Below are 21,773 nucleotides of genomic sequence, written 5' to 3'. Positions count from 1 at the left end.
GGATCCTTTCTTACCCCCATTGCTGCGTTTCGCCCTGGTAGGGAAGTTAACGCCGCAGGGCAACAGACGAATATGGAGGAAAGTGGGGCTCGGAGAACCCAAAGGCAATCCTAGTCTCTAAGGGCACTTTTAGAAGATTCAGATTCAGGGGGCCACCTACTGTCGTCATGATGGGGGAGGGGAAGAAGCCCGGACTGCCGAGCTCTTGGGACGTCGCGGGGACCAACCCCCACTTGGGGGCGGGGCCTGGCGCCGGAGCGCCGGCCTGCGGAGTGTGAGGGCGGGGCTGGAGGAGAGGTCAGCTGGCGGCCCCGCGGGACGGAAGCGTGGCGGGCTGCTGGGTGAGAGGAGTGAGGCGACGCGGGCGGCCGGCGCGGGTGAAGTGGGACGGGCCGGATGGCCGGACCCGAGGTGTGGGCGAGGCGTGTTGGGGAGGGCGGCCGGACCCCAGCGCCGGCGCGGCGGCGCCCGCGGGAGGTCTTGGGGCCGCCCGGACGCCGAGACTAGGGCCAGGAGCCCGGGGCGGTGGGCGGTCTGGAGGCCCCTGGTACTGGGGCAGAAAGGAGCCACGTTCGACAGGAAAGAGGATGAGTTTTGATATTACCAAGGGCAATCGCCCTCGCTGCCCTGGTCGCCATCATCGAGGTTAGCAGTTGCTCGCTCGTGTGAGGTCCTAAGTAATCCCAGGAAGGAGAGAGGGAAAAGGAGTGGGGACAAGGCTGTGAGGACCGAAAGAGTCACCCACAGGAAGGAGTTAGTGGCTCCAGAAGTGACCACAGATATCCCTTTTTTCCTTTCTTGACAGAAACATTAAGCTGAAGAAATTGACCTCAGAGAAATCTGTTTTCTTGCATTCAGTCAGGTATTTATGGAGCACCTCATAATACTTTATTTAGTGCCTTGCAGGGAACTAGACAGTGGGCTTAGGTAGTGAACAAAACAGTCACAGGCCTGTTTTCTTGGGGAAAGACTTTCCTGGGGAAAACTTGACAGATGGTTCCGTGTTTCCCTGAAAATAAGACCTAGCCGGACAATCAGTTCTAATGCATCTTTTGGAGCAAAAATTAATGTAAGATCCGGTCTTATTTTACTTTATAATAAAATGTATATAAAATATAAGACCGGGTCTTATATAATGTAATTAATACAATACCGGGTCTTATATTAATTTTTGCTCCAAAAGACACATTAGAACTGATTGTCCGGCTAGGTCTTAATTTCGGGGAAACATGGTTACATAGAACCACAGTTGGTGGTGGGAAGTAGAATCCTGTGGGAATCTTGAGACAATGCTGTGAATAAAGGAATAAAACCTAACATTTGAGAAATACAAACCTAACGTTTTGTGATCTAAAGGTTGTGAGAGGCAGCGTTGAAGAATGTGTGGACGAACATCCTGTCACTTACCTAGAGATGTTCTCACAAGAGCTTGTGCCTATCAGGATCAGCAGGGCCAACAAAGGCTCCCAGAGTGGAGAGACGCCGACAAGTATTGCCCCTCGTACAACAAAAGCCCTCAATCAAACAGCCCAGTGCTTCTATCTCGACTACACTTTGAGAAGGTAATCATTTATGTGTACTGTATTAGCTTCTGGCCCAGTATTGTGATGGTCATCTACTTCTGTAGTTAACCCATGAACAATGCAGGGTTTAGAGGCGCCAACCCCTGTGCAATCAAAAACCCAAAAATCTACATATAACTTCTGAGTCTCCAAAAACTTTACTAATAGTGTTGACTAGAAGCCTTAAACCGCTAACATAAACAGTAAGTTAACACATATTTTGTATGTTCTATGTATTGTAAACCATATTCTTACAATGCAGTAAGCTAGAGAAAAGGAAATATTATTAAGAAAAATCGTAAGGCAAATAATACATTTACAGGCAAGTAATACGTTTACAATATTTATTGACAAAAATCCTCATAAGTGGACCTGTGCAGTTCAAACCTGTGTTGTTCAAGGATCAATTGTATTAGGTTTGGTGTATGCTCAGCCTCTGAGATGACATAAAAAACCAGCCTTTATTTGACCCCCAACTGAGAACCACTCTGGGCCTCACTGAAAGTTGTATTGGTATCTTCCAGTCTTCAAAGATAATTCAGTATTCTTCAGGCTCCTTATTTAAGTATTCTCTATACAAGGCATACTACGCTTAATGCATGTCAAAGTTACATGAGCCTTGTATTTGAATACATTTTTAAAGACAGCCTCTTTCAAACCTCACTGATCATCAGGGTCATTTGAGTGTCTTTGAAAAAAAAAAAAAAAAGATTTCCGTATCCCTTACCAGTCCAGCTGAATCAGAATCTCTAGGCATAAGGCAGGATTAAGATTAGCTAATCTAAAACCTCTGATGTTTTTTGAACATTGAAGTTTCTCTTCTTCCTGCTTGTGTTTTCAGTCTTCATGTTTGTCTTTTACTGAAGCTATAACAGATGTATTTGTTATCTGAAGTCTAATTGCATTCGTTGTGTTTATAGTATTTACCCGTTGTATTTCTAGAATGATCAATAATTTATAATCATGTTTTGGTTCTTTGCTTTATTTTCATTAAAAACATGTGGTGTGATAAAAATGCTTCATTCCAGAAGTTAATAGTTTCTCCATGTTTTTATAAATTTATTTAAATTTTAAATGCTCTTGATACATTTTTTTTAAATCATGATTGTTTCCATGCTGGATTTTTATTCTATTTGATCCATAATGCTTATATCACTTTATAAATCTGATTATACCCCTGCTACATGATCTTCAGAACCCTTGATAATATGATAGTCAGAAAAGATTCATTTCTACATTACAGGGGTCACATTATTTTGAAATAAGCATACCAAATAACATCGATCTTTTTTATTGAATGGAGCCATTTACATAGAGTAGTATTCTTGAACCATTTTTAATGGATATATACTTCCCTATTGAAACAAGAATACTTTTTTTTAATGAAGAGGATAATAAAAATAAAATGAATATAATGGGGAAGCTTGATTGGGAAAGGAAACAATAAAATGTGTTTTAAAGATGGTATAATTTGAAGTGAAAAGAGAGGATTAAGTGTATGAGACTTATTCTTTTTTAGCCTCAGTTCTCTGTAGTGCTTTAGAATTATAGAATGAATGTTAGCTGGAAGAAAATTTGTTTACTAGTTGTAAAGACAGAATTGTAGAAAGATTATGACTTGTCCTCGGTTACCCAATCAGTCTGAGGTCCAGACCACTGTTCCCACCCTAGTCGACACTTCCTGGAACTAGAAATAGGGAAGGTAGAGTGCCTAGCAAGCATAGCCCTCCTTTTCTGTCAGTGGTATGAATTCGCTGATTGATGTAGTGTTTTGACTCCACATTGCTAATAAATTTTGTTAAGATTGCTAGCGTTTCCTAATTTTGATAAATATTTGAGGCTTCATGTTTCTCAAACCTGTAAATTGTAAAGCAAAATTAGAACCATTTCAGCAGCTCGTTAATCCATATATATCATCAACGGCTAACATGTATGTATAGATTGCAACATTTGCATTTGAAACCACTAATTTGCAGATTATTTCCTTTCATGTATATAGCCTACCCAGCTGTTCAGGTCGCAAGTCCAAAAAGATAGAGGAAATGATGACTAATATTGAACAGTATTTTCAGTATTTTGGCTTCACAAGCCACTTTTTATCATACCCAGTAGAGGACATCCTCACGTTTGGGTTTGATTTATAGTTGTCCAATGAACACATTCAAGTTAAAGGTGATCACTGGAATTTGTAAGAGTAGGATTTCTCAACCTGAGCATTTGACATTTTGTGTGAGATAATTCTTTGTTGTGGAAAGCTGTCCTGTGCATTGTAACATGATTAGCAGGATCACTGGCCTCTATCCACTGGATGCCAATAGCATCGCCCAGGTCATAACCAAAAACGTCTCTGATAGTGCCAAATATACCCACTAGATTCCAGTAGCACACCCTCCTCCCCACCCATCCCAGGTGATGGTGGTGTGGTTTGGGTTTCAAAATTGCCCCATGTTAAGAACCTCAGATTTAGGGGTGGCCAGTTACCTCAGTTGGTTAGAGCGTAGCGCTGATAACACCAAGGTTGCTGGTTCGATCCCTGCATGGGCCAATGTGAGCTGTGCCCTACTTAAAATAAATAAATTAATTAAATTAAATTTTAAAAACTAGAAAATAAATGAACTGTAGATTTTTAAAAAAAGAACCTCAGGTTTAAGAGAATTGTCTTGCAAATTTTTGATGAGAGATGATTTAGTTGGCCATTATGTAATGTTATCTTTCTTATTTATGCTTTGGGCAGGGACCCTTCTGCTTGGATGGCACATTTGATTCTGGAAGAGAGGATTTACAAAAGCTCTGTGTTTTCAAACTTCTTTGTTCTTCCTCCTATCCCTGATGAGGTTAACACTTGGGTTTACGTCCTCTACCCTACCATTTCTTCCCGGGTTGTCTTTCTCTTAGATATCCTGAATGCTTATTAATTGGTTTTATTTTTTTTCCTCTTGGCATACAATATACCAAGGCTGGGTAAAAATACATATATATACACATGCACACACACACACACACAGATAGTCCTCATTCGTAGATTCCATGTTTGCAAATTTGCCTACTTACTAAAATGTATTTCTAACCCCCGAAATAATACCCATGTTGCTTTCACAGTCATTCATGGTCAATTAACCGTGGTGAAAATTTGAGTCACCTGATGTACACATTCCCAGCTGAGATTGAATAAGACGAAGCTCTTAAAAACAAACAAAACAATGAAGTTCTACCTTCTTGTTTCAGCTCTTATACAATAAACAGATATTCTTTTTGCAGTCTATTTAATGCTATATTTTTTGCATTACCGTGCTTTTTTGTTGTTTTCTCTGTTTAAAATTGTCCCCAAGCATAGTCCTTAAGTTCTGGCTAATAATCCTAAATGTAAGAAGACTGTAATATGCTTTACAGAGAAATACATGTATTAGGTAAGCTTCATTCAGGCATGAGTTACTGTGCTGTTGGTTGTGAATTCAGTATTAGTGAATCAGCAATATATATGAAATAAAGTGTCTTTAAACAGAAATACACATTAAACATGGTGATGTATAAATCAATTGACGAAGATATTGTCATCATAGGCTCATAGGAAACTAACCCAGCATTTCCCCTAAGAGCAGCAGTTCAGTATTCAATGTTCACAGCAACTTTGTAGGACCTAACTGCCGTGAATAGTGAGAATGGACTTTGTGTGTGTGTGTGTGTGTGTGTGTTTATAGAAAGGGGATTAACTAATATAAGCAAGATTTTGAAAGAAACAAGACAGGATCTTTCAAGAGTACTGTGGAGGGATTAGCTTTAAGCAAAAGGGAAGCCCTTCTGAAACACTACTACGGATGATTTGTTTCTTGGCATTCCATCCTTTCTTGACTTTTCCTATTCTATTTTTTTTTTCTCCCTAGATACTTTTTATTAGACTCAACTTCTTCCTCGTTTCTCCTTTTCTCTTTGTGTACCCCCAGGTTAAACCCTATGCTTGATTTACTCCCTAAGAAACTTTATCCTAATGGCTTTAACAATCACTTTTATATAGAAAATTTTACTATTTTTAATTCTAACCTTATAAAATATTAAACTACAATTTGTGTAACTATTCCATTCCACATATTTTAATGATTCTGCAAGGTAGGTATTGTTCACTCTATTTTGACAGAAAAGAACGTTGAGGGTCCAGGAAGTTGAGACTAGTCAGACTTCATAAGTAGCGGAGAAGGAATTTTTGAACCAGGATCTTCTTACAAAGGCCTTATTTTTTCCTTTGTACCAGAGTTTGGCAAACTGTAGTCCTCAGACCAAATCTGGCCCACTGCCTGTTTTTGTAAATAAAGTTTTATTAGAACACAGCCATACTCATTCATTGTTCTTTGGCTGCTTTCACACTACCAATAGTGGCAGAGTTCAGTTTTGAGTCATTACAACAGAGACTATATGGACTTACAAAGCCAAAAATATTTACTATCTGACCTGTTACAAAAAAAGTTTGGTGATCCATCCCTTTACCATGCTACCACTCTCCTAAGCTTTAATTTCACATGCTTTTTTGACATAGTAAACAGCTCTACTTGGATTTTATTCTATTGACTTAAAACAACCTTTATTAAATTCACCTGTGAGGAAGAATTAGGACAAAGTATTGTAGATATGATTTATCTTTTCCCTGAAGTCTGGGGCCTCAGTTGAAAAGACTTGGCATCTGGGGCTAGAATCATCTAGAGCAGGAGTCAGAAAACTAGGGCCCCCCTGACCATTTCGTTAAATGAAATTTTATGGAATACAGCAATATCCATTTATTTACCTATTGCCTATTTGTTCCTATAACCACAGAGTTGTAACAGAGACTTTATAGCTTGCAAAGTTTTTAGTATCTGGCCTTTTATAGAAAAGTTTGCCAACATCTGATCTAGAGGCATTTTCAGTTACTTACCTGGCAATTGATGTTGGCTCTTATCCTGGTTTGTTGACCACAATACCTACGTGTGACCTCCCTATGCAACCTGCGCTTTTTCACAGCATGGCAGTCTTAGATTTCTTACGTGGCAGCTCAGAGCTCCAAAAGCAGTGTCTCAGCAAACAAGGAGGAAGCTGAAAACCCTTTTCTGACCTAGCCTTAGAAATCATAGTGTCACTTGTGCCATATTCTGCATGTCACAACCCATCCATATTCAAGGGAAATGGAACATAGATCCCCAGCTCTCAATGGGAGGAATAGTAGACATTTTGCAACCATTTCTTTCAAAATGCCACAGACTTGCCACTATTATCAGAAATTCAACATGTGATCTTTCCCCAAACCAAACCCCTCCTCATTTTTTTTCTCGTTTGTTCAATAGTACCATCATTATTTCATCCTTCTAGGCCTGAAAACTTAAATCATCCCTGTTTTCTTTTTCCATTTACACCACCACAATTTCTTTTTTTTCTTCTTCTATCTTTTGGATGTCTTTTAGTCTCTACTGTCACCAAACCTCTGAAACATTGTAGTAGCACCCAAAATGTACTCTAATACTGGTTTATTCCAACCTATAGTATACTATGCCATGCAAAATAGTGTATATGTGCATTTTAACCTGGAGATTTCATCAAATTCTCAAGGGCTAATTACCCAAAAAAAAGTTTAACCATGTGTTGGGGGACCCCCAAGGCTACCCCCACATTTGAAGATTCATTAGAAGGACTCAACATCTAAGGCATATAGTGACTAAGGTTTATTACAGTTAAAGTATACACAATAGAATCAGTAAGGGAAAAAGACACAAGTAGAAATCTAGAAAAATCCATGCACAGGCTTCTTTGTTCTCTCCTTCCTGTGAAGAGGTACACTAAGCATGTCCCTTCTCCATCAATGGAAAATGTAGTAACATGTGCAGTGTTTGCTCAGGGAAGCCCATTAGAAACCCCAGTACCAAGGTTTGGGGGCTGGTCATGTAAGAACTCTCTACTTAGCAAGTACCAAAATTTTAGACTCCCACAAGGAAAGCAGGTGTTCAGCATAAATCTCATCTTTTGCACAAGCTAGTCACAATAAACCATGCTTATCAGTAATGTAAAGTTGGGAATACTCAAAATTCAAGTTCCCAGATGCTAACCAAAAACCAACTTTATGAGCAAGTCCTCCTAAAAATAGCTTCCTCACAATTGCTTTTGTACACAAAACCACTTCCTACTCATTCTTGACATGGCCTCTTTGCTCATCTAATTTCATACCTGATCTTTCCTCCTATCTCTTCTCTGTCTGAATTCTATATAGCTTGTGGGATCCAATTCAAGAATGAACCCACTCTACCCCCTCCCCTGCTGCCTCTTCTGAGGACCTGATACTTCTCCATTCCATCCTTCACAGATCACTCTCCACAGAACTGCTTTGACGCTCATTGTATGTACCACTTACATGGCCCATAGCCTATAGTATTTTATATTATTATGTAATATTTTTATGTTTGTGTGGCCTCACATATTATAATGCAAGCCTTTTGAGGCTGAGCATTCCTCTACATGCCCCCATAGCACCATGTCCCTTAATCACTGCACATACCTTATTGTATTATGGTTGTCTGTAACATGTGCTTCTTGAGAGCTTGATACCACATGAAGTGCAGGTCCTAGCACTATGTCTCTCCCACAGTGGGCACTAATTAAAAGTTTACAGGAATGAAACCTTTGAATCCCTTAACCTACCCAAGCAGAATGTCTTACATTCTGATAAATATGATTACTAAAGAATACAAGTTATAAATCACTAAAATTGTTTTCACATGGAATCTTTCCTTTTTAATAATCTTTTCTCTATTATTTGTATTTCAATATTAATAGTAATGTAATGCATATGCTAAATTTGGTTTTCTAAATTTCATTATTATCCCCTCATTGGATCTTAACTTTTCTCCATGGCAGGGTGCAGACTCATCTGAGCGTATCATTGCTCCCATGCGATGGGGCTTGGTCCCATCTTGGTTCAAAGAAAGTGATCCTTCCAAGCTGCAGTTCAACACTACCAACTGTCGTAGTGACACCATAATGGAGAAACGGTCCTTTAAGGTAAGTAGCTTACCTGGGGAAAAGGCACATATCCTGTACTTTTTTTTTTAACAGAGCTAATAGTGCCTAATAGTGTCTGTACTGTTTTTTTCTAATAGAGCTAATAGTACCTGAGAAATGAAATAAACCTCTCTTTGGAAACTTCCTTAAGGTCCCAAAATGTGTTCCCAGTTGTTAATGTTGAGTGCTGTTTTATTTATTACTGTGTAACAAATCATGCCAAAACTTAGTGGTTTAAAACAAAACTATACTATTTCCTATATTCTGTGGGTTGACTGGGCTCAACTGGACAGTTTTCACTTGGAGGTTCTTATGTAGTTATATCAGATGACAGGTGGGGCTGGATGTCTAAGATGGCTTCTTCACTAACATGTCTTACACCCCAGCTGGGAGGAATAGAATAACTAAAAGACTTTCCACATGCTTAGCTGTGGATTGTCAGGGTAATCAGTCTTCTTACATGGCATCTGGCTTACCCAAAGCTCATGATCCAAGATAGCAGGGCAGAAGCTGCAAGGCTTTGTGACCTATCCTTGGAAGTCATACAGCATAACTCTGCAGCATTCGATTGGCCCACCCAAAAACAGTGTGGAGGGGACTACATGGGGTATGAATACTGGGATGCATGGCTCACTAGGGAGCCAACTTTGGAGACTGGCTACCACAAGTGCCTATTAGTTAGAGAGCTATTGCTGTTATGTGCATTATTTAATCTTTTCAACATCTGTGTGAAAGGTGACTATACAGATGAAAAGTGAGGTACATAGAATTAAATAACTGCTCTAAGGTCACACATTGGTAGACCTGAGATTTTAACTCAAGTCCATGAAACATGATTCTATCACTAAGACCATATCTTGCTCACATTTTCCCTCAGATACCTCTGGGAAAGGGAAGACGCTGTGTTGTTTTAGCAGATGGATTCTACGAGTGGCAGCGATGTCAGGGAACAAGCCAGAGGCAGCCATACTTCATCTACTTCCCCCAAATCAAAACAGAAAAGGTATCATCAGCAGCACTCACAATAAATATTTAGAAAGGTACAGAGAAACGAATCCAGGAAGGAAATTTTTTCTTTCCTCAGTTTTATTTTTTTTAGCTTTATTGAGATATAATTCATCTTTCAAAGTATGCAAGTCAGTGAATTTTTAGTATATTTAAAGTTGTGCCACTGTCTAATTCCAGAACATTTTCATCACCCCAAAAAGAAATCCCGTATCCATTAATAGTCACTTTCTAGTCCCTACTCCTCCCAGCCCTGGCAACCACTGATCTACTTTCTATCTCTATAGATTTACTTATTTTGGATATTTCATATATATGGGATCATATAATATGTGATCTTTTGTATCTGGCTTCTTTTACTCATCACAATGTTTTCAAGGTTCATCTATGTTGTAGCATGTATCAGTACTTCATTCCATTTTATGGCTGAATAATCCATTGTGTATGTACCACATTTTGCTTATTCATTCACTATTTGGTGGACACTTGGGTTATTTCTCCTTTTTGGCTGTTATGAATAATGTTGCTATGGACATTCATGTACACGTTCTGGCATAGATATGGGTTTCAGTTCTCTTGGGTTTATGCCTAGGAGTGTCATATGGTAACTCTGTGTTTTAACATTTCCCTCATAGAACTGCCATTTTAAGACACACGATAAACTTAGTCTGTTCACATAATATTTTAAGGAGTTTGAAAATAAATCAGACATGCCAACATCATGTTTTCTTTTTAATTAGATTTATTACTCTGACACTGCTAAAGCATTTGCATTCTCACCACAGTTTGCTTTGTTAAAATTGAGAATTGTTTGTTCTTCAGATGATGTCATCTCATTTTGGGGACTTCTCATAGTTAAGAGTGTTTGCCTTACCCTCAGAAAATTCCCTCTCTAGCCAATCTAGTAACACAAATGATTTGGTAGAGGAAAAGGTTATTAAATCTATAAAAAATAATAATTATAATAGTTAAATATTAAGTACTCACTGTGAGCCAGATACTTTCTAGAAACTTAATTGTATTAATTTATATAGTACTTCTAATAACCTGTGAAGAAAATACTGTTATTCTCATTTTACAGATGAAGAGACTGAGACACAAGAGAGAAAATGTAAAAATTGTCCTGTTCTCCAAGACTCTTATTTTAACTTCACCTAATGATCTTTCTTTCATTCATCATATAACAATTATTAAAGCCCTTGCTTCTGAGTGGTATGGTCAAGAAATAGAAATTTGTACTATTTTATAATAAGAAAGCAGTGTACGAAGGTGATCATTAAGTATTAGGGAAAGACCTAGAATTAGAATGTTTAAATCCTGTGACTCTCTAACTCAGTGTTTTAACATTGGTTTACAGTATGAAATCTTTTTGTCTCTAATGGTTAATCCTAAATGTGCTTGGTCAGTAATATTCTGTCTCTTCATGTTGTTTGGGGTAAAAGATTATTGGTTTGCCTGGAGGCAATCACTGTGATGCTTTGTCAGGATATTTAGCTTTCAAATAGTTATTGATTACTTTTTTCCCCCTTAAGGGTTTTCCTATACTCAGGAGCATTTCTATCATAAGAGGAGGATACTGGCTTAGGTGGAGATTAAATTTTCAGAGAGGAAGAAGTACCATTTCAAAGAATGGTCTACAGTATCACTTTTTCCTGTTTAATTCCAGGTTACCACTCTTGTTTGTATTCAGATTAATATCTTTTCTTGAGGTAAAAATTCACATAAAATGCACCATTATAACCATTTTAAAGTGTATAATTCAGGGTTCTTAGTATACTCACAATATTTTGCAAGCATCACTACTAATTCCAGAACATTTTCATCAACCCCCAGAGAAACCCTGTGCCCATTGAGCAGTCCCTCTCTATTTCTCCCTTCCTCTAGCCCCTGGTAACCATTAATCTACTTTCTCTGTCTACGTATTTGCCTCTTCTGGACATTTCATATAAATGGAATCATACAATATGTGTCCTTTTATGCATCTAGCCTCTTAACATGATGTTTTCAAAGTTTATACATATAGCAATATCAGTACTTCATTCCTTTTTATTGCCAAATAATATTTGCAATAAAAAGAAATTTTATCATATGAATAACACCACATTTTGTTTCTCCATTCATCAGTTGATGGACATGTGGGTGTTTCTACTTTTTGGCTATTATGAATAATGCTGCTATGGACATTGTCATACAAGTATCTGTTTGAGTCCTTCAATTATTTCAGGTTACATTCCTACCCACAGTGTATGAGGGTTCTGGTGTTTCCACATCCTTGTTAACACTTATTATTTTTTGTTTTAATTATAACCATCCTAGTGGAGATGAAGTAGATCTTAGTGGAGATGAATTTTGGTTTTGATTTGCATTTTCCTAATGACTAATGACATTAGTCGATCCTTTCATGTTCCTGTTAGCCATTTATGTATCTTTGGAGTTGTTTGTCTTTTTGTTGTTGAGTTGTAAGCCTTTTTTATATAATCTGGCTACTAGACCCTTTCCAGCTTTATGATTTGCAAATATTTTCTCTCATTATTTGAGTTGTCTTTTACTGTCTTGACAGTGTCCTTTAAAGCATAAAAGTTTTAAATTTTGATGAAGTCCAGTGTATCTGTTTTTTCTTTCTTTGTGCCTGTGGTTATTGTATTTAAGAATCCAGTCAAACTCAAGGTCATGAAGATTTACCCCTCTGTTTTCTCCTAAAGGTTTTTTAGTTTTAGCTTTACCTTTAGATCTTGGATCTATTTTGAATTAATCTTTGTATATGGTTTGAGATTGAAGTCCAACTTTATTCTTTTGCATGTGGTTATCCAGTCATCCCAGTACCATTTGTTGAGAAGACTGTTCTGTCTCCACTGCATAGCCTTGGTACTCTGTCGAAAATCAGTTGACCGTAGATGTATAGGTTTATCTTTGGACTCTAGATTCTATCCATTGATGTATGTCCATTGTTATGCAATATCACACTGTAGCTTTGTAGTGAGTTTTTAAATGGGGAATTCTGAGTCCTCCAACATTGTGCTTCTTTTTCAAGATTGTTTTGGTCATTCAGGTTTCCTTGAAGTTCCATGTAAATTTTAGGATCAGTTTATTTTTTTCCTGCAAAAAGGACAATTGGAATTTTGATAGAAAGTGCATTGAATCTGTAGATTAATTTGGGCTCGTGCCCATTTTGCCATCTTTATATTAAATCTTTCAATCCATGAACACAGAATGTCTTTCTATTTATTTAGGTCTTTAATTTCTTTTCAACAGTATTTTATAGTTTTCAGTATACACATCTTATACTTCTTTCCTAAGTCTAGTATAAATAATACTTTCACCTCTGCCTGGACAATGCAAGAACTTTAGAAAACTTTATTCTCAGATCAGGATACACAAATCAACAATATTTCTATATACTGACAAACAAACAATTGGAAATAATAGCATTTTTGTAAGCTGTTGGAAATAATCCAATAGAGACCAGGGAGAAAGTGTAAGTCACTGGAGGGATGTGCTTGCCTATGTGACCTAGTGCACCAGTGGAGAAGCTGACCTAGCAAGAAGCATAGACCATTAGAAAGTGGGGGAAAGGCAACATACACGGTCGGTGGGAGGTGCAGTGATAGGAAGCAAGGGAAGCTCTCTTCTGAATGCTTCTCTTTTGCCAGTGAAATAGGAAGCAAAGTCATCAGCTGAGAGTGAGGATGGCGAGGGAATTTCAGATATTTGAGAATGGGGGAAAGTATTGAATGATTGTCAATAAATGGACAAGAGAAATGTACTAGGATTGCCAAATCATTGATCCATCTGGATTTTGTTTTAAGGAAGAAAGTAGGGGTTTAACTTTCTTTTTCTTAGTATCTATCTAGTTATCCCACATCTGTTCATTGAATTCTTTCATTACTTTTTTTGTTATTTTCTTTCTCCCGTTAGCTTTTTTTTACTTCAACTCAGTCTCTTCTCTTCCATTTACCAAATCCCTCTACATAGGCTAGAATTTTTCTTTGCCAGCTTGAAGTAGTGCATGCCTCAATATACCTTACTATATTTATGGTTTTCCAATAGTGGCAAGTTACCAGGCTATAAGATGGTAGAGCTATTTCTGGTTTTGTGTCCAGTTGATGCATTAGCCAAATGTTACCCATCTTTCAAGGATAGGGAAGAAAGCCTCTCTACAGCCGCTTCTCTCCCAACTGCAGAGATGAGCCCCTCTAAGGACCCTGCATAGCAAATAGACAGGTATGGCTTCTCTGAGAGAATCCCCAGGCTTCTTTCTACCCTCTTCAGGCAGCTACTAAATGCAAGATCCTTGCCCCAGACCTTCTTCACACCAGTGGCCCTTGCTCTTGCCTTAGAGGAGCCAGCATGTTTGTCTTGGCTATTTTGTCATTCTAGGGATGGGGTCAAGGCTGTGCTTTTAGGCTGTCACCTTCCTAGATTCTCTTCTGTGATTTTTTCCATTTAAAATTAACAGTAAGTCAGAACTCCTGGGGCTGTTTCTTGAGGGGACCACTACATAACATTTCCATTCCTTTACTCTTCTCCATCTTTAAACTAGAATTGTATATCTAAAAAGAGAATTTTCCTGTGGCAGTCTTCTTGAGAGATTATTAGGCACTTGTGTGGGCTATTAGGCACTTATAGCATATTCCTCAATTCTATACAATTAGTCTCTTACCTATAAAAATTTATCTCTATTCAAAGGACATTTATTAAGCATGTAACATGTATCATGCTAGGCTCCTGGAAATTCTTTCAGTTTTTTTCAGAGAAATGATTTGTATTCTTGAAGCTTTACAGCTAATACACAAATAAATCAACAATCACAGACTAGTGATGAATGCCCATGGAAGGCATGTTTGTAAGGTTATGGGGGCACAGAGGACGGACTGGGGCATCATAGACAAATTCCCAGAGGAGGGAATTTTGTAGACTGCAAATTGTTGTCTTTTTTTTTAATCCAGTTTGACAATCACTCTTTTAATTTCTGTTCAAAACACTTAACATTTAATGTAATTATTTATACCGTAGGTTTAAAAATTCATTATTTTGCTAGTTTTCTGTTTATCAGCTCTTTTTTCCTTTTCTCCTGTATTTTCTGACTGCTTTTGGATTGAATGTTTTTATGATTTCATTTTATCTCTACCATTGGCTTATTATTTTCACTTTTTAAAAAAGTATTTACTAGCTGCTCTATAATACACATTTTAAATTAATAACAGTCTACTTTCAAATAATATACTGCTTGTGTAGTATAAGGACCTGACAACACTGTATTCCCAGGTCCTCCCATCCTTAGGTATATTGTCATACATTTTTTACTTTTTAATATGCATTAAACTCACAATATATTGCTGCCGTTTGCTTTGGACAGTCAATTGTATTTTAGAAGGATAAAAACTAAGAAATTTTACGTTTACCTTCATTTAGCCATTTTCATGGATCTTCACTTCATTGTGTAGATTCAGGTTTATTTCTATCTGGCATCATATTCCTTCTGCCTAAAGAACTTCCTTTTAATATATTGTGTAGTGCAGGTCTGCTGGTACTTGTTGATTGGACAAAACAGCCCTTTAGATAGTGTGCCAGAAAGAGGGTTTATGTGGGAAAAGGAAAAAAACAAAACCACCACAGCATTGTGAGAACACCACCTCCGGCTGGCTGCCCCAGTGCTGAGAGAGGAGCCCTCCCAAGATGGCCCTTATATATACCACCCCACCCCCGCAGGAAGTTGGAACCATAAAATTTAACAGGAAGTCGGGATTAGAGAGTAACAGGAAGCCCAGGTCCATCCATAGACACCGCCCCCCCCAGCTCCCTGGTCAGTTTTCTTAAAGTGCCAGTTTGTTTTTATCATAATGGATTCCATTTTTGTTTGTCAAAAATCTAGTTCTTGGCGTGGCCCGTTAGCTCTGTTGGTTAGAGCGTGGTGCTGATAACACCAAGGTTGCAGGGTTCCATCCCCATGTGGGTCACTGGGAACTGCGCCCCCTTAAAATAGATAGACAGACAGATAGCCAGCCATAGGGATTTAAAAACAAAAAATCTACTTCATTTTTTAAAATAATAATAATTTTATTTATTGAGATATAATTCACATACCATAAAATTTACCCTTTTAAAGTATATGTGCGTTTTTAGGTTATTCAGAATGTTTAGCAACCATCATCACTATCTAACTTCAGAATATTATAATCACACACACCCCCAGAAAAAAACCCATACCCATTATTAGTCATTCCCTGCCCCCAGCACCTGGCAGCCACTATCTGCATTTTTGATAGGTATTTTCACTGTCTATAGAATTTTGGTTTGGTAGTTTTTTTTTGGTTTTTCTTTCAGTACTTAAAAAAAAAAAAAAGGTACTTAATTTTCTCTTGCTCTCATAGTTTCTTTTGAGAAGTATACTGTAATTCGTGTGTGTGTGTGTTTTCTGTTTATAATACTTCTACCACTTCCTACTTCTACCACTCCTCATTCCCCAGTGCTTCTAAGATTTTCTTTGGTTTTTAGAAGTTTGATTATGTGTGTAGGGTGTGTGTGTGTGTGTGTGTGTGTGTGTGTGTGTGTGTGTGTTTGGCATGTTCTTTGAGCTACTTGGAGTCTTTCATAATTTTTGGAAAATTCTTATTATTTAAATACTTCTTTTGCCATATTTTCTTTCTATTTCTGGGATTCTAATTACATATGTGTTGGACAAATTGATATTGTCCATAGTCCTTGGATGTTCTCTTCTATATGCTTCATTAATTTTTCTCTGTGTTTCATTTTGGTAATTTTTATTGACCTGGTTTTTTGTTTTTGTTTTTGTTTTTTAATGTGGGATTTTTTTTAAATTGGGAACAGTGTGTTTCTCCAGGGCCCATCAGCTCCAAGTCACTGTCCTTCAATCTAGTTGTGGAGGGCGCAGCTCAGCTCCAAGTCCAGTCGTCCTTTTCAATCTTAGTTGCAGGGGGCACAGCCCACCATCCCATGCGGGAATTGAACCAGCAACCCTGTTGTTAAGAACTCCCACTCTGGGCCGGCCCGGTGGCTCAGGTGGTTGGAGCTCCATGCTCCTAACTCCAAAGGCTGCCGGTTCGATTCCCACATGGGCCAGTGGGCTCTCAACCACAAGGTTGCCAGTTTGATTAAAAACAAACAAACAAACAAACAAACAAAAAAACTCCCGTTCTAACTAACCAAGCCATCAGCCGCCCCTCCAGAAGCTCAGCTGCAGCTCATTGTCTTCAATCTAGTTGTGAAGTGCACAGCTCACTGGCCATGTGGGAATCAAACCGCCTGTTGTTCGGAGCTCGCGCTCTGACCAACTGAACAATCCTCCGCCCCTTTTTTGACCTGTTTTTAAGTTCATTGATTCTTTCTAATTTCACAAAAATTCCTTATCTGTTCATCCATATTGCCTGCCTTTTCTACAAGAACCTTTAACATATCAATTATACTTATTTTAAATTCTCTGGAATTTTCAGCATTTGGAAAATGTGATCTTTTGAGTCTGTTTCTGTTTATTTCTATAGCTCTTGGAAGTTGATTGTTTGTTTTGGCTTTTTTATGTGTTTTATAATTTTTGATTCATTGCCATAATATGTAGGATAGAGATTGAGATAAATAATATTTATGCCTGGAAATGGATACAATTACTTTTCTATTAGGCCATTAACATGTGAGATTAAGTCTATCTTGTCAGGAACTGAACTGGGTTTGGGTTTTTGTTGTTATGATTACCTTTGTTCACCACTGCTTTTAAATTCTCTGGTATCACTTTGTGTTTATGGTAAGTGTTGGTTCCCTAGATGGTTTTTCTCAGTAGTCCTACTCCCTTCAGCTGTAGTATTTCCCTTTGAGCCTGTGCCTTAGAGAGAGGCTCTCTCCATGCTCTTGCTCCTGCTCCAGAATTAGACTACTGTTTCTTATCACTTGCTGCCACTAATCTGAAGGGGGTTAGAGAGCATTCTCTGTTGTCTTTGCTCAGTCTCCATGTTAGGCAGAATTATGCACCTAGCTCCCAGGCTCATCCTTTCTCATTGATCTTGCTCCTTCCCCAGGGGAATATAGGGTTTTCTTTTCTTTTACTCTTACCCAGCCTCAGTGAGTCTTTACCTGTATCTTAGGGTTGATAGGGTTTATTACCCTTAAGGCTCTTATCCCCTGGCCCTTTAAGGCTTTTATTCCTTAGAGGAGAAGTGATCAGGTGAGGCTTCCTGCCTTTCCTGAAAAAGAAGAGCCCCGCTCCTCTAGGCATGCAAGGAAAGCTTTCTCCACTGTTCTGCCCTGCTCCCAATCTTTCATGGTGAGCACCTAGGGAGCTCTGTGGAGAAGAGTCTGCAAGCTAATGCAAACACCGCTGATGTCTATAGGTCCCAGGGATTCTGTACTCTTAGGCTAGCCCACACTCTGCATTGAGCAATTTGGTGATAATTTTATCTGAATTCTTATCTGCTGTTTGAAGGCCTTGCCTTCCTCCTGTTGCCACTGGTAAACCAGTGCATGTGTCTCATCTCCCCTTGGAGGCCCCTGTCTTTCTATTAAGTCCAGGCTAATTGGTTGCCCTGGGACCTCAGTTCTCTAATATGTTTAAGAAAAGTTATGATTTTGTAGATTATCTAGCTTTTTTTTCTTCTTGTTAAGGTGGAGGTGATACCCGTTTAGCTTTCTGTATTCTAGGCCTTGAACTGAATCTTAAATGACAAGTAGGATTTGGCATGATAAGAAAGGGTGGGAAGAATGTTTTGGGCAGGGAAGGTTGCTTCAGCAAGACACAGTGGAAACAAAATTGCATGAGAGCTTCATTTAGAAACAGCTGGATTTGATTCAGATTAATACTGTAAATGAAAGCTGGAATGATGGACCAGATCATAGAAGGCCTGAATGCCTAGTGAAGGTGTTAAATTGTATTCTGAAAGCATTTAAGAAGCCATATAACTATAGCTTTGGTGGGTACTTGCCACCAAGCCTCTTCCTTCGATGACAGTGGATCAACAGGAGTTAATAAGGCTTCAGCTACATTACCTTTTAAATGACTGCAGTGCTTGTAAGTCTGTAGTGATTGTTAAGATGCCCATCCCGCATGTAGAAGAAGGTGATTGAGTATCTAATCTGCCAATGTATTTTGCTTCCAGTCAGCCAGCATTGGTGCTGCCAGGAGTCCTGAGGACTGGGAGAAAATCTGGGACGACTGGAGGCTGCTAACAATGGCCGGGATCTTTGACTGCTGGGAGCCACCAGAGGGAGGAGACTGCCTGTATTCCTATACCATTATCACAGTGGATTCCTGCAAAGGCTTGAATGACATCCACCATAGGCAGGTCACACTTCTTATCCGTGGGTCCAAAAGGATTAGGGGAAAGGTTTGTTCTCTCTGCTTGTAGATAGGTAGCTTTTGGAATTTAAAGTTTCTATATAGACACATCTAACGAGTAGGAAACTAAGACAGTTGCTTTGCAAAATAGGGTTACAGCCAGTTTGACTGTAATATGACATGCATTTGTAAAATCACCACATAATGCAAAATTGTACAATGAAAACCACAGAACTTATGGGAAAAGTGTGGTTAAGAGGGCAACACTTAAAAACTTTGTCAGTGACACATTAAAAAATAATGGGAATCTATTAAAAACTACCACTTTTATACATTAAGTGGTTAAGAAATACATAGATACTATATATAATAAATGTGGCACTTTACCTTAAAAAGACCCGTTTGCTTGTGGAAATGAGTGTCAAAAGAGTTGCAGCTTGTGAGTTATTGTGAAATGGTGGAAGGAAGATTATGCAAAGTTTATGATCTTTTGTGGTCTTAAATCCTAGGCTTTTTTCCCTTTGGAATATAGAAACATGCATTTATAATACACATATTTAATCAAAATTGAAGATTTTGATCCAATGCATAGCCTTCTCCTTCAGTTAACTTTTGTATCACTGCTGGAAGTTCTTTAGCAGCATTTTCATCTGTGCTCATGTCTTCTCCCAATTGCTGAAAGCTTTGGAAATTGAATCAGTGTTTAAAACCACCAAACCAGCTATTAGTAGCACTAAAAGGAGCCACTTCTGTGGTTTTTGGATCTTTATGTACAGATAGTGCTTTCTCCGTGTGATAAAGCTTTCGTTTTTTTCTCTGTTTGGCATTCAATCCATATGTTAAAGAATCTTTCCATTGCTTCTATTCCTTTAGGCCTGATTGGTATTGACTTCACAATACTTCTTAAAGTTGTCCCAGCTATGGACGTTCCTTTTGTTTTCACAACGTTGTCATTTATGTGGATTCCTTTATGTCTGTTGCTCAGGAGATAGCACATGTTCTCTTTTTACTTTCAAGATGCTTTGGTTATTTCAAGCTTCTCCTCAATACTTAAAAGTATCCATTAGCATGCACTGCTTAGCATGCACTGCTTAGCATGCACTGAGCTAGGAAGCTTAGAGGTGTTTGAGATGTCAAATGAATAGTTTTTGTTTGTTTTTTTAGAGAGAGAGAGAAGTTCACAAATACACAATAAAAGCAAACACGACTTTAGAGGATAGTATGTAGTGAACTAAGATAGCTGTCAATGTTTGAGATTTGTGGATGTGTGTATTTTGTGAATTCCTACAAGGCTCATTTCAGCAGGGTGCAGTTTTCTGTGTTCACTTTGTCTTTCTCACAGACAAAACTGGACATAAGCAAACACAAGTATGTATTATGTTTAAATTGCTCTCTAATATACATACCAATCACATTGGAATAGATTCCCATTTTTTAAATGAGTACTAGCAGGACTGACTATTCTTGTATAGCAGTTTCACAATTTTTGCTAGATATGAGTGCCCTCAGAAGTGATTTTGATGTTTTGCTGAAAAGAATGCAATGCTACACATATGAAGATTACCTATTTTATCTTGTCCTAAGCGTTCTCTGTGAAAGTAGGCCATCATGTGATAAAGTAGTTCTGTTTTTTGCTAATTCACCTTAAAATAAATTCCCATTTCATCTAAGACAACATCAATTTTGAAATGTACCATTATTTTTCATGCTGGTAAGAAATGTGAAGTGCTGAAAATTATTTCCTGCTAAACTATATTACAATGCAGAGATGCCATTCATCATAAAATGCATATGAATTTCAGAGATTGTAAAATATTTTGGGGGGGATTGCGTCAACTTTATTGTTGTGGTATTTTTTAAATTTTTTTAATTTTTCAATTACAGTTGACATTGAATATATTAGTTTCAGGTGTATAGCATAGTGATTAGACATTTATATAACTTAAAAAGTGATCCCCTTGATAAGGGGGCACCATACATAGTTACTACAATATTATTGACTAGATTAACTAAGCTGTATTTATAATCCCATAAATATTTTGTAACTGCCAATTTGTAGTTCTTAATCCCTTCAACTTTTTCACCCAGTCCCTCAGCCCGCGCCCATCGGGCAACCATCAGTTTGTTCTCAGTATGTATGAGTTTGCTTCTACCTTGCTTGTTCGTTTTTCAGACTCTACATATAAGTGAAATCATATGGTATTTGTCATTCTCTGTCTGACTTATTTCACTTAACACAATACCCTCTAGGTCCATCCATGTTGTCACAAATGGTAAGATTTCATTCTTTTTTATGGCCGAGTAACATCCATTGTATATATGTACCACTTATTCGTTATCAGTTCGTCTTTTGATTGGAGCACTTAATCCATTTACATTTAAAGAAATTATTCATCGGTATGTATTACAGTTATTGCCATTTTATAGTTTTCTGATTGTTTTTGTAGTTCTTCTCTGTTCCTTTCTTATTATTTCACTCTCTGTTGTATGTTGATGACTTTCTGTCACTGTGTGTTCAGATTCCATTCCCTTTTTTTCTTGTATGTTTCTTGTAGATTTTTGGTTTGTGGTTACCATTTGCTTCATATTTATAAAGCTATGTTTACAGTAGTCTATTTTAAGCTGAATGTCATTTAAGTTTGAACACATTCTATAATCACTGTTTTTACTCACCCCCTCCATATTTACATTTTTTTCATTGTTTTTTACTTTTGTGTGTGTTTGTATGTATGCCTTAATTTACTGTGGTAATTACACATGACCTTCTGGCTTTTTCTGCCTTTTTATCTTAGTGCTAGCTTTAGTGTTGGTTGATATACTACTTTTATTATGTATTTGCCTTTGTCAGTGAGATTTTTTCTTCTTCATGATGTTTTCTTCTTCATATTTTTCTTCTTCTTCTCCTTCTTTTT

The 21,773-nt window shown here is 37.9% G+C and overlaps 1 protein-coding gene across 12 annotated transcripts in view; it reads left to right on the top strand.

Moving 5' to 3' along the window:
* The first annotated feature begins 243 nt into the window (after positions 1 to 243).
* Positions 244 to 21,773, top strand: part of HMCES (5-hydroxymethylcytosine binding, ES cell specific) — a 30,163-nt gene continuing 8,633 nt past the window's right edge. Inside the window, exons 1-6 of one of the 12 annotated variants that reach the window (XM_081078920.1) lie at positions 252 to 341; positions 806 to 862; positions 1,357 to 1,562; positions 8,433 to 8,576; positions 9,454 to 9,579; positions 18,683 to 18,864. In XM_081078920.1, coding sequence (XP_080935046.1) covers positions 1,380 to 1,562; positions 8,433 to 8,576; positions 9,454 to 9,579; positions 18,683 to 18,864 — 635 coding nt within the window. In that variant the 5' untranslated portion in view covers positions 252 to 341; positions 806 to 862; positions 1,357 to 1,379. Of the gene's footprint in view, positions 646 to 805; positions 863 to 1,356; positions 1,563 to 7,788; positions 7,915 to 8,432; positions 8,577 to 9,453; positions 9,580 to 18,682; positions 18,865 to 21,773 lie in introns of all 12 variants that reach the window. The other 11 variants (XM_081078922.1, XM_081078926.1, XM_081078923.1 and 8 more) reach the window with 11 other exon arrangements.

The sequence above is a fragment of the Rhinolophus hipposideros genome, assembly GCF_964194185.1.
Source record: "Rhinolophus hipposideros genome assembly, chromosome: 17".
Lineage (NCBI taxonomy): Eukaryota > Metazoa > Chordata > Mammalia > Chiroptera > Rhinolophidae > Rhinolophus > Rhinolophus hipposideros.
This window is presented reverse-complemented; position numbering and strand designations above follow the sequence as displayed.